The sequence below is a fragment of the Fukomys damarensis genome, unplaced genomic scaffold (genome assembly GCF_012274545.1).
Source record: "Fukomys damarensis isolate Sample0158 unplaced genomic scaffold, DMR_v1.0_HiC HiC_scaffold_29, whole genome shotgun sequence".
Classification (NCBI taxonomy): Eukaryota; Metazoa; Chordata; class Mammalia; order Rodentia; family Bathyergidae; genus Fukomys; species Fukomys damarensis.
In genome coordinates, this window is record NW_022900941.1 from 8,925,267 (window position 1) to 8,937,294 (window position 12,028).

General features: G+C 48.1%; 2 protein-coding genes across 2 annotated transcripts in view; one reads left to right on the top strand and one right to left on the bottom strand.

Moving 5' to 3' along the window:
• The first annotated feature begins 6 nt into the window (after window positions 1-6).
• On the top strand, window positions 7-2,508 carry Tmem185b (transmembrane protein 185B). Its single transcript, XM_010632278.3, has one exon. It carries the CDS (start codon window positions 57-59, stop codon window positions 1,107-1,109), a length of 1,053 nt encoding a protein of 350 aa, XP_010630580.1. The 5' UTR covers window positions 7-56; the 3' UTR covers window positions 1,110-2,508.
• A 5,078-nt stretch (window positions 2,509-7,586) lies between these two features.
• Epb41l5 (erythrocyte membrane protein band 4.1 like 5) overlaps window positions 7,587-12,028 on the bottom strand; it is a 135,091-nt gene continuing 130,649 nt past the window's right edge. Inside the window, exon 25 of the transcript XR_004514700.1 lies at window positions 7,587-7,602. The gene's annotated coding sequence lies outside the window, so the exon portion shown is untranslated. The remainder of the gene's footprint in view (window positions 7,603-12,028) is intronic.

Consider the following 12,028-nt stretch of genomic DNA (forward strand, 5'->3'; position numbering starts at 1 on the left):
CTGCGCCGAGGCGGGGGCGACGTGGGCGCCGAGTGGCGTGAGCAGCGGGCTCCGCCATGAACCCCAGGGGCCTGTTCCAGGACTTCAACCCAAGTAAGTTCCTCATCTACGCCTGCCTTCTGGTCTTCTCGGTGTTGCTGCCCCTCCGCCTGGACAGCGTCATCCAGTGGAGCTACTGGGCCGTGTTCGCCCCCATATGGCTGTGGAAACTCTTGGTCATCGCGGGTGCCTCGGTGGGTGCGGGCGTTTGGGCTCGAAACCCTCGCTACCGCACTGAAGGAGAGGCCGGCGTGGAGTTCAAAGCCATGCTCATTGCCGTGGGCATCCACCTGCTGCTGCTCATGTTCGAAGTCCTGGTCTGTGACCGGGTGGAGAGGGGCAGCCACTTCTGGCTGCTGGTCTTTATGCCACTGTTCTTCGTTTCCCCCGTGTCTGTAGCCGCTTGTGTCTGGGGCTTTCGACACGACAGGTCGCTAGAGCTGGAGATCCTGTGCTCCGTTAACATCCTGCAGTTCATCTTCATCGCCCTGAGGCTGGACAGGATTATCCACTGGCCGTGGCTGGTGGTGTTCGTGCCGCTGTGGATCCTCATGTCCTTCCTTTGCCTGGTTGTCCTCTATTACATCGTCTGGTCCCTCCTGTTTCTGAGGTCCCTGGATGTGGTAGCAGAACAGCGAAGAACACACGTGACCATGGCCATCAGCTGGATAACGATTGTGGTGCCCCTGCTCACTTTTGAGGTCCTCCTGGTTCACAGATTGGATGGCCACAATACATTCTCTTACATTTCCATATTTGTTCCCCTTTGGCTGTCATTAGTAACCTTGATGGCCACCACATTTAGACGAAAAGGAGGCAATCATTGGTGGTTTGGCATTCGCAGAGATTTCTGTCAGTTTCTGCTTGAAATTTTCCCATTTTTACGAGAATATGGAAACATTTCCTATGATCTCCATCATGAAGACAGTGAAGATGCTGAGGAAACATCTGGCCCAGAAGCTCCAAAAATCCCTCCAATGTTTGGAAAGAAGGCCAGGGTAGTTATAACGCAGAGCCCTGGGAAATATGTTCCCCCACCTCCCAAGTTAAACATTGATATGCCAGACTGAGCTGCCCTTCAGTGCGGTGAAAACCATGTATGCACACCGACTCCACCTTGCTTTTGCCACTTTATCCATCCCAGATCTGGAACCACAAGCAGGCTCCAAACACCATTTCACACCTTGAGATGGATACCAATTAGTGACTTAGTGTTGTGTACTGTAGCTAGTAGAGGTTATTTTAGTCTGTGGTTTTGTGTGAGTGTGAGTGTGAGTGTGTGTTTGTGTGTGTGTGTGTGTGTGTGTGTGATGTGTATATGTATGAGAGAACTTGCTTCCCAAATTGGTGTGTAAGAGCCAGGGACAGTAAGTGGAATTGTTGTAGGTCCTCAAAAGGAGTAACTACACAGCTGTTTTTTTTTTTTTTAAGGTTTACTATATCTATTAAAAGTATTGTTTAAAAAAGTATTTTTATACCCTGCTAGTCTAAAATTGTATTTCAGATTGTTCCTGTTGTGACATATTAGCAAATGTACAGAATCTCTTTCCTGTCACTGGTTTAGAAGCTTCATCGTTATTTCTAGTGTTCCTGCTGTTAAAATAGTTTTTCTTGGGCTGGGGATTTAGCTCAGTGGTTGCTACCGCCTGCCTTGCAAGCACAAGGTCCCGAATTCGAGCCCTGGTACCAAAAAAAAAAGAATTAAAAATGTTTTTCATTGGGCATTGCTTTGGGCATTAACTGTCTTTAATATTCTAATAGATGAATTTTTCTAATGGAGTGAATCTGCATATATTTATATGAATATTTTAGCAGTGTAATGTTGAATTCCATCTGCAGTACGGTGTATTATGTTAAACTATTTTGTCTGTATGTGAAGATACGTGTTTATTGCAGGTATCCTCAGAGTGCACAAAATGTTAATACTTACCTCTTGTGGGGTCTAATTTAAGTAGTAGGCAGAAATTAGGTGTTGGAAATCCCATGGATCTGAATATTCAGATGTTAGATAGAGGTCTTCACAGTTCTGCAGCCTGTCTCAGGACCTGTTAGTAGAGAGAGGAGCCACCACCTTTTGGGGGCAGGTGATGTACTCCAGCATGGAACCAGGTGGTAGGTAGCATCTCTTGAGGAACAGCTAAATTAAGCAACAAGTGGCTTGTCCATTTCTAAAAGAGTCTTAGAATACCTGTCATAAATTAAAGCATTACTTGTCATTGGAAAGCTGGACAGAGTGACCTTAACCAAAAGTAGCTAACAAGGTATCTTATTTTAAGGTCCAAACTTTTGGTTCTGTCAGCAACAGAGAAGCAATAGTTTGGGTTACTTTTTAGGTAAGTATGATGTGTCTTTAGGTGCTGGTGGGATGGATACCAAGGAACTAGACATAAAAAAGCCAGATTCTGCAAGAGTAATACTCTGACTAGAACAAATAAACTTTCAGAAGGAGGTTAAAGTGTAAAGGAGTGCTTCTGGGAGAAGACTGTTGGGAATCCACTTGTATTGATAACTTATTTAAAATTACCTAAGAAGGGCTCGGGATGTACCTTAGAGGCGCCACACCTGCCTGGCAAGCTCAGGGCCCTGAGTTTGATCCCTCTGCAAAAAAAAAAAACCTAAAGTGTGTTCCGTGCAGTAACTACATGACTACAACCCTTTGCCCCAACCATGAGACATATCTGTTCCATTTGTTAGACCCAAATTCACTATTTTTTGTCCCATTTAAAACATGCTAAAGTAATATACTTGGTATATGTGCTGGTAACAAACACTAGCAACAACGAAAGCCAGCCCCAGGGCTCTGAGTGCCTGCAGGCCTAAGGATGCCTCAGCTTATAGTACCTGGCTGAGGCTGAGGCCCCATACACACACACTGGGTCTGCACAAGCAGCAGAATGTAGAAAGCAGCCCTGAGCAGCAGTGGATGTGCCAGTCCATAAACAAGAGTTGCCCATTCACTGACTTTCTCAATGCGTTTACTGAAGACCTGCTCAGCTAGGCGGTGTGGGTACAGTGGGGAGCAGTTTAGACCTGCCTGTGGCGTACACCGTGGGAAGTGAGCACACCTCTACAGTGAGAAGGAGGTGCTCACTGCGGCCTGCCTGCGGAGAGGACAAGCTGAGAGATGCCCATGGGAAATGCATGGACAGGTGCAGCTGGCCTCAGGGTGTCCACCTGGAACTTCAGGTCAACTTGGTTCTCAGGAGTCTAGTGCCCCACCTACCCCACTACTCCCGAAGTATTGGAAAGCATTGAGAAGATGTCGGGCTGGAGAAACAGATGTTGCTGGAGGAAGTGCAAAGCCCGTTTGGGGGCTACAGGGCCATCACCAGCCCCTCTTGGCTGCAGTGTCAGGATAGGGGCACACCAGCCTGTCTTACCTCTCCTTGGTGTCTTGTGTCAGAGGGCAGAGGTGAAAAGTGTGCTAACAATCCTCCTACTCACATAGGCTGCCCCTGTCAGGCCTGTTGCTCGCCTGGAGACTGTTAGGTTAAAGCAGCATGAGTGACAGTTATGAAACAGTTGTTTGATCTGTGAAGTTGATACAACCCCAGCTGCGCCTGCAGGTTTAGTAATTGCCATTCAAGAGAGACTGCAGTGTTTAACATTCATCAATTCTGTCACTAGTTTTTCCCACAGAATGATGTAACCACCAGCTTTTGCTGCTGCACCTCAAAAATCTCACTGGCCTGCAAGTACAAATTCTCACTGTTTACAGGTTGACTGTAAGGATCATACCCCAGGCTGGGGCCTGATTCAGGTAGGCTCCACAGCATGACAGTATTCTGGGTGCCTGGCCGAAGGAGCACCACTCCCTGGGCCCTTTCTCTCTATAATGGCAGAAACACAAGGAGACCAAGCCAAAGCCTGCCAGCAGGGTCCCTGCCCACATGTGACAGACGTCTAGTCTACTTACATTCAAGGCCGAGCCAGTGATCTCTCTGAAGCAGTCCATGCCCTAGAAGCAATGATGATCTACACAGGGTGCTGTTGGCCCATGAATTTAAAATGTTACAAGGTCATTGTTTTGGAGAGCAGGCCATAGGTGATTTTCTTCCCTGGTTTTTACAGGTTGTTGCCACCAGAAGGTATCCATCAGGAGAGTGAGGTGACATGGGAAGTCCCTGAGTTTAGAGCTCTCAGTAAAAAGCAGTGCGGCCCAGCAGCTGGCTGCAGGACAGTGTTGGGAATGTGCTATAGCCCCAGGCTTTGCTCAGGGTTGTGCCAGATAAACTGGGAGTTGAAGGCTGAGTGCCCGAGTCCAGCCTGGTAGGGACACACAATAGGAAGCAGCAGAACGGAGACAGGCCTGAGTGTGCCAGCCCTCGGCAGGTTCAGACTAGGAAAGGAAGCTGTCAGGCCCAGGTGAGCCAGGAGGCTGGAACAGGCTCGGCAGCTACACAGAGATCCTGGGGAGTTGTGCTGCCGGAACGAACATTTGGTGAGGACTGCAGCTTGGTGCCACTGCCATTGGTCCTATGACACTGCCACCAAAAGGGACCTCCAGTGTCCCCAGATGCCACAAGTAATTCCTCAACCATCTGCTGTTAGACAAGATGAAGGTCCTGGGAGGAGGATGTGATGGATCGGCTGAGCCTTGGGTGTGTATGTGTCCTGTAGCCTCCAGAACCTGAGAAGAGGCCATCTGGCTCTGCTACCTGCAGCGGAGGCGGCGGTCTGCCACAACTCTGCAGAGGATTTGCCTAAAAAGGAAGACGTTCAGAGCTGGGTTATCCAAGATAGCAACAGAAGTACCCTGCAGCCCACTCTTCAGCTAAATGGCACGTATCCTTCCCAAACTGAATCTTCAAAAATAAGGCCTCCACCTAACACGCTGTAGCTGTCTCCCGGCAGAGCAGTGGCTTGTTTCTTCCCGAGGCTGCTTCATCAGTTGTGTCTGGGGTATCTCCTCTGGCTTTGTCACAGTTCTCCGTGTGGGGTACAGGCAGCTGCCACAACATGCCTTCTAAAGCAGAGCCCACACACCTGGGCTCTGTCAGGTTCTTCTTTGCCCACATACGTACCTGGGGGAGGTTAATGTCCTTCAGCCGAGATAGAGCCTGCGAGAGAGTAAATGCAGAAGCAGGCCCGAGAAAACAGCTGACTCCTGTGAGGCTGGGCCCTAAAGCTTTGCAAAATGCAAAAGCAGTGCCACCCCTCTGCTAATTTTGGCTTTAGAAAATGGTCGTCTCCTCTTCCTCCCCCTGCCTCCTTCCCCTTTTCCTTCACCTTCTCCATCCTCTTTCTCCTTCCTCCTCCCCCGCCCCACTGCTTCAGATTGTATCCAGGGCCTTCGTTATGAACTACACCCCAGCCTAGTTGTGTAGCTCTCTCTCTTTTTTGGTACTGGGGATTGAAAGGTCCTTGCGCCTGCAAGGCAGGCAGTCGGACCACTGAGCTAAATCCCCAGCCCTCATTTGTGTATTTCTTCATTTGCCCATTCATTTACTGACAGGGTATTGCTAAGTTGCCCCGGGTAGTCCTGAACTTTTCAGTCCTTCTGCCCTAGTCTCCTAAGTAGCTGAGAGTACAGGTGTATACTACCACCCCTGGTGGCTCTCAACTTTGAAAAAGTTTATAATGATTTTATTGTTTAAAGTAAGATTTTCAAAGTTATCACTTTTATTTCTACCATGGTGAATACTGCTATTAGAAAAGCTCTTTGGGGTCCTTAATCAGATTCTAAGAGTGTACAGGGGTCAAGATTTGAGAACTGCTGCCCTAAATTATAGTGGGTGAAAGAAAGTAGAAATTGGGTGAAATTCAGTGTGACACAGGCGGGAAGGGAACATGCAGGCCACCGTCCTTGTTTCCACAACAGATCACAGGATGGTGTCTCTCTGCTGGTCTCCATTTTCTGTCTTCTACCAGCACCTGTTTGGCTGGGCTGCCTTTGTTCCTGGCACCCTGAACCTTTCACTGGTCTTGGTGGCAGCTTTTACTTGATCTCACCAGGATCGCTGCAGACAAGTGGAACAGCCTAGAAGCTCCCTGGATGCTGGTCATAAGCTTCACCCTCCATTTTGTGGAAGCAACACTATTTCCCATTGATAGTCCATGAGAAGGAGGTATCATTTCGGCTGGAGTAGTTGACCCTGACTACCCGGGGGAAATGGAGACGACAGTCACTCCTGAGGCCCACAGGCCCCTTCTCTCTATTTCCAGGATGTCTTGTTTGCCAAGCCACTCCACCAAGGGCAGGAGAGAGGAAGTAGGTTTTGAAACCTTTCGCCACCTTTCGCTTGCTTGCTCCCCTCCCTGCCCCTCCCTATTCCCCTCCGTGGGTCACTTCCTCCCCTGTCCCAGGCTCTGGAGCCCATGTTCACTGTTGTGGCCATGGCTGGGCCCTCAAAGCCCGGGCCAAAAACTTTCATCCAGGAGCATCAACCACACTGGTACAGTACCTGGACCACAGATTCTATCGCATCTCTCATCACCTGGAGGTTGCCTTGAGTTCCCCCACAGCCCAGTCACAGAAGCCCATCCTCTTTCTTTTCTACGGCCATTCATGGAGGAAGTCCCACCCCTGCCCAGCTATTACTAGCTTGGATAGGACACCTGGGTCTGGGCTGCTGGACCCACAGGGCTTCAGAAAATTACAGCCACATTCTCCAGAGGTGGAGGATCAGTGTTGGGGTCTCCTAGACCCAAGTCTGGGCCTTGGTAGGCCAGAATGACCTGAGGAATATAGTCTGGGAATAGTCCCTGATGGCCACCGTCATTCTAAGATGTCAGGAAGAAGTCATGCATGAAGAGGGTCTCCTCTAGGATGTCCCTGTGGCCATTTGAGGGCCATGGCACACGAGAAGGGACATTTCAGAGCAAGCCATTGGGGCTGCCCATTGTTCCCCAATAGGTGCCTGAAGGAGAGGCTCAGAGAGTAAGGAGATGAGAGGCTCCTCACAGGGATGGAGCCCAGCCTGAGAAGCCCCACCCTGCTAGACCACCAGACAGCTGCACGCCCAAATGTGTGTGTGTGGTGCTGCAGATGGAACCCAGGGCCCAATGCACATTAGGCAAGCCTTCTACCACTGAGCTACCCCAGCCCCTTCGTCTTTTTACCTGGGCGGGAGACTGCTCAGAATCCCCAAGACTCTGTATTCCCCTGGGCTTAGATGCGGCACAGACTTGACAGAATATTCTGGAGACTAGAAGTCTGAAGTGAAGGTGACAGCACTGTGCTTCCTTGGCAGGCTCTGAGGGATCCTTTCATGCTTGTCTCCTCGCTTTTCACAGCTGCTGGCAACCTTTGGTGTGCCGTGGCTTGTGGCTGCTTCATTCTAAGCTGTGCCTCCACTGCCAGGTGGCTTTCCCCTGTGTGACTACATCTGTGCAAATCCCCCTCTCCTTCCTCCACCCTAATCCTGGTGTGAGTTAGGGCACAGGGCTGTCCTGCTCACTACGGTGACCAGGGTCCTGCTACTACTGAGGGACCCTCAGGGCAGAGCCTGCTCCCTGCACGCTGGGGAGGAGGATAGCACCCACCTGACAGGATCCCCAGTTGGCCTGGAAGCACCATTGGTCCCTTTCCACAGAGGTGGTGGGGTATCACGATGGTTGGACCTACCAGAATAGAAAGGTACCATCATGCACAATTCTGGCACCGCCCTTGGCAACAGTGGGAGCTTTGGTTGGTAGCCGGAGAAGCATTCTGGGCTCTTCCCCCTGCTCGTTGCCATCACCCCTTTGCAATGCTGGCAGCTTTCAGAGTCTGGCCGTGTCTTAAAGGACCAGCCAAAGTGGCAGTCCTCACCCTAGCCCTGCTCTTTTTTGGGGGGTCCTAATAAAGGTCTGTACTAGATAGCAAAACCTCCTTCCCCCTCCAAGCCCTAGCTACAGGAATGGGAAACTCTCCCAGGCATCTCTGTTTCTCGGGGAAGGTTAAGGATCTGTGGCTTGCACTCAGAGCACTTACTCTGCTGCATTACCACCATCTGTTCTATGCCTTGTCTGTCCATTTGGCAGATGGTGACCTCCGCAAGGGTTGGGTCACAGCTGGCTGTCCCCGGCCTGTTGTATTGCACACTTGGACACAATGGATGAGTGCACAGTCTGTGCAGGTCCTCATCCGGCTCACAGATTGTCCAAAGGGCATGAGAAGTGAGAAGGGTGGTCAGGGAGAGGAAGGGTAGTGAACAGACCCAGAAGGCCCTGGCAGAGAAGGGCTCTTCATATTAGAATAGCCACGGGGTGTCACTCTTGCAAATGTGGCGCCTCTGTTTCCCAGCTAGAGATCCATTCCTCTTGTCCCAGCAGAACCATGAGGCATGCTGTGTCTTGCTTAGGTCTTGGTGCAGGAATGTGGGTATCTAGACCAACTCCAGCCTCTTCCCATCCCCTGTGCAACCCCGGGGGGATCCAGGGTACCTCTTCTGGCTGAGAGACATGCTGTGTTTTCATCTGGCTGTGTTGGTCCCAGGTCAAAGGCACAGGCAGAGCATGGGAAAGTGATGGCTTGGGACCTCAAAGGGGAAGTTCTACAAGTCCTCCAGCTCCCCTGCTGCTGCAGCCTGGGAGGAGAGGCTGGACTGACTCCCCACCATGCCACTTGTCATTCAGGCAAGAGCTCCTCAGGTCCACTGGCTGACCCAGCCCTCCTGCTCCTGCTGGCTCTCAGGTGGAGACCTGAGCGGTAGCACTGGAGGGAGGGGAGACTTCCTCAGACTGGAGAAACTGGACTGCTCTAAGCTTCTGAGCCTGTCCAGGTGCTCAGCCTTCTGTACTGACCTGTGATGTGCCAGCCAAGACGTTTCTGCGTTTTTGTTTTTGTTTAATGTCTCGATGATAACACAAGAGTTCCGGGATTCCTTCTCTGTCATTTGGCTGACAGAGACACTCCTGTGTTTCTGATATGGCATCTTTGACACTGTCTTCCATTAATACTGATTCCAGGTGTCCAAACTAGTTTCAATCTGGCTGAGTTTAGGAAAAAAAAACCTTTTTTCCTCTAGAAGGGTAAGACCCTTGGTGGTCAGGGTTTTTTTGTTTCTTTCTCCCTTGAATAAAATACCTTTACTTATAAAACAAAACAAAACAACTGTGTTAGAAATCTGCCCGACCCTCACAGCACTCTCAGGGCGTCTGGCTGAGACACCTCAGGTCACCAGGTTCCTTCTGTTCGCCAAAGACTGCAGAGAACACTGGGGAACACTCCACTTAAAACCCAGTGGAGGCAGTGAGGGGGTCGTGAATAATGAAAGGTCCCCCCGCCAGCCTTCCTCACACTGTGAGACTCACAGACCCTGATTCTGTATTTCACATTACCCTCAAATCCAACCAACATGAATGGGGCTGCTGGAGGCTGAGGTAATGTAGGCACTCAGCCCTCTAATCAGGTGACCTGAGGCCTAACAATTTGCTCATGTCTATTCCAGCCTATTAATAGACCTTGTACCGTTGTTTTATTTATTTGTTTTTGTTTATTTATTTTTCTGAGACAGGGTCTCACTATGTAGTTGAGACTGACCTGGAACTCACTATGTAGCCCAGGCTGGTCTTGAACTCACAATGATCCTCCTGCCTCAGCCTCCCGAGTGCTGGAATTACAGGCGTGGGCCACCACTCCCGGATTCCATTGTTTTATTTATTAACCTTTATATTGATGCCACTCTGTCTTACTGTAGCTCATAGTAGAAAGTTTAAAGTATAGCAATAAAAATCCTCCAACTTCTTCTTTTTCTAAGTTATTTTGCCTGTTCGAGGTCCTTTGTTTTTGCTAAGATTTTAGAATCTCAGTGTCAGTTTCTCCAATTTGTTTCTGTTTGAGATTTTGTTGGAAACATAGATTCATTTGGAAAGAACTGACATTTTCATCATATTGAATCTTCCTGTAAGTCTTTATTAAACCTATGGCTTATGGTTTTTAGTAACCCTGCTTGTGTTAGTCAGCTGTCCGTTGCTGGGGTAAAATACCTGACACACATAATTTAAGGAAGAAAGGTTTATGTTGGCTCATAGGTTCAAAGGTATTCAGTCCATGGCTGGCTCCAGGGCTGAAACATCACAGTGGGGAAGCACTCGAGTCATGGCAGCCCAGAAGCTGAGGAAACGGAAGACCAGACAACCTCTTCGAAAGCACAGCCTGCAGTGATCTACTTCCTCCAACGGGGACTCGCCTCCTAGCAACTCATTCAGCTGTGGACGCATTACTGGCTCTCTCATCAACGAGGGCAGCGCCCTCATAACCCTATCACCTCTCTTGGTGTCTCAATCCAGTCAGGTTGGCAATCAAGATGAACCATCACAAGGGCCAGGGATTTAGCTCGGTGGTTTCTCCACCTACCTTGCAAGCACAAAGCCCTGAGTTCAATACCTGGCACCAAAAAAAAAAAAAAAGATTAAACATCATAATGTTTTACATATCTTTCCTCTGATTTATCAGGACCTAGTTCATCTTTCTTGATGCAGTTGTAAATAGTCTTGTTCGAGTTTGCATTTTTTTTTTAATCTTGTGATTTTTTTTTTTTTATGTTTTTGTTTTTTGGTGTTGTGAGGCAGGGTCTCCCTTTGTAGTTCCAACTGGCTCTGAACTCACTATGTAATCCAGGCTGGCCTCAAACTCACAGCAATCCTCCTGCCTCAGCCTCCCGAGTTATCTGGTGATTCTTATAAGTTCTGTTGCTGCACCTTATTCTTGATATTAGTAACATGTTGCTTCTCCCTTCTTTTAAAATCAAATTCATGAGGAAGTGTATCAATTTTATTGATCATCTCAAAGAACCATCTTTTAATTATTTTTATTCCCTAACTTTTCTGTTTTCTTTTTCAATGATTTCTGTTTAGATTCAACTACTTTCTTCTTTTTCTGTTTTTGTAAATTGTAAGCTAAAACCATTGACCTGAAATCTTTTTCAATATATTTAGCACTATTGGAAGGGAGAGGGAAAATGGCAGAGTGGTAAGCAACAACAACTCATCCCGTGTGACATTTGGAATCCAGACAATGAAAAAATAACAATTTGGGGAAGGAAAAAGTAGATCCTTAAGAACAAGGAAGGATCTGATAGAAAAATTAAAACCCCCAACTGAAGAGGTAAGCAGAAAAGGGAAGAGACAATTTGCACTTACTCCCTGGCTCCTGGCTTGTGGCTCATGAGAAAGAAAGTCTGAATCTACAGAGAAATAGTGAAAGAAAGCTGGGGACCACAGAGGGCTTTAAGAAGAAATGAAGACGTGGAGCAGCAGACTGGCAGATGCTATGAGCTGAAGGGAGAGTATGGAATTTTGCTTCCATGTGAATCCTTCAATAGGCAACAGCTGTTGAATGACTCCATTGCAAACCCCCACCATATTCCTGGAGACAGCACTTGGTCAGATGCCATTTCTTGGAAGGGTTGTTTGAAACTGGGATGACTTCACTTCAGGGTGGGGCTCACAGTGTTACATTCCTATAGTGACTGGGTGAGAGACAGTCACGAAGATAGCTGTGTTCAGGGAGCCATAGTCAGGCTGGAAAGAGACGCCCTGAGGGGTTTGAGGTAAAGGACAGACCTTGTCCCTATGCAGCTGACTAAAGAGATCTCTATACTAGCCACAAAGTCTTTATAAGTGTTCACAAACCTCAACACAAAACAAAATAAAACAAAACAAACATGAGAAGACAAGGCAACAAAATGACTCCCAAAACTTCCAACTTCCCTGAAGCCAATCTAGGTGATTTCAAGGGGGAAAATAACATAAGCTATACACCCAGATTACTCAAAAGGATAACTTCAAAAGGAGGTTAGAAAATAGATCAAAGAAGTACTTAACAGAATCACAGAAGATTTAACTATACAGATAATGGAAGTAACAACCAAAATGATCTAGGAGCATTCGGAAGACACTAATAAAAAGCTAGATAAACTAAACAAAATGATACAAAACACAATCACCAGTTTAGCAAAGAATTAGAGTCTATGAAAAGGTTTCAGTCAGAAATCTAGGAGATTAAAAACTACACTGAAAGTATGGGCAGCAGAAGCAACCATTGTGAGAGCAGAATTTTAGA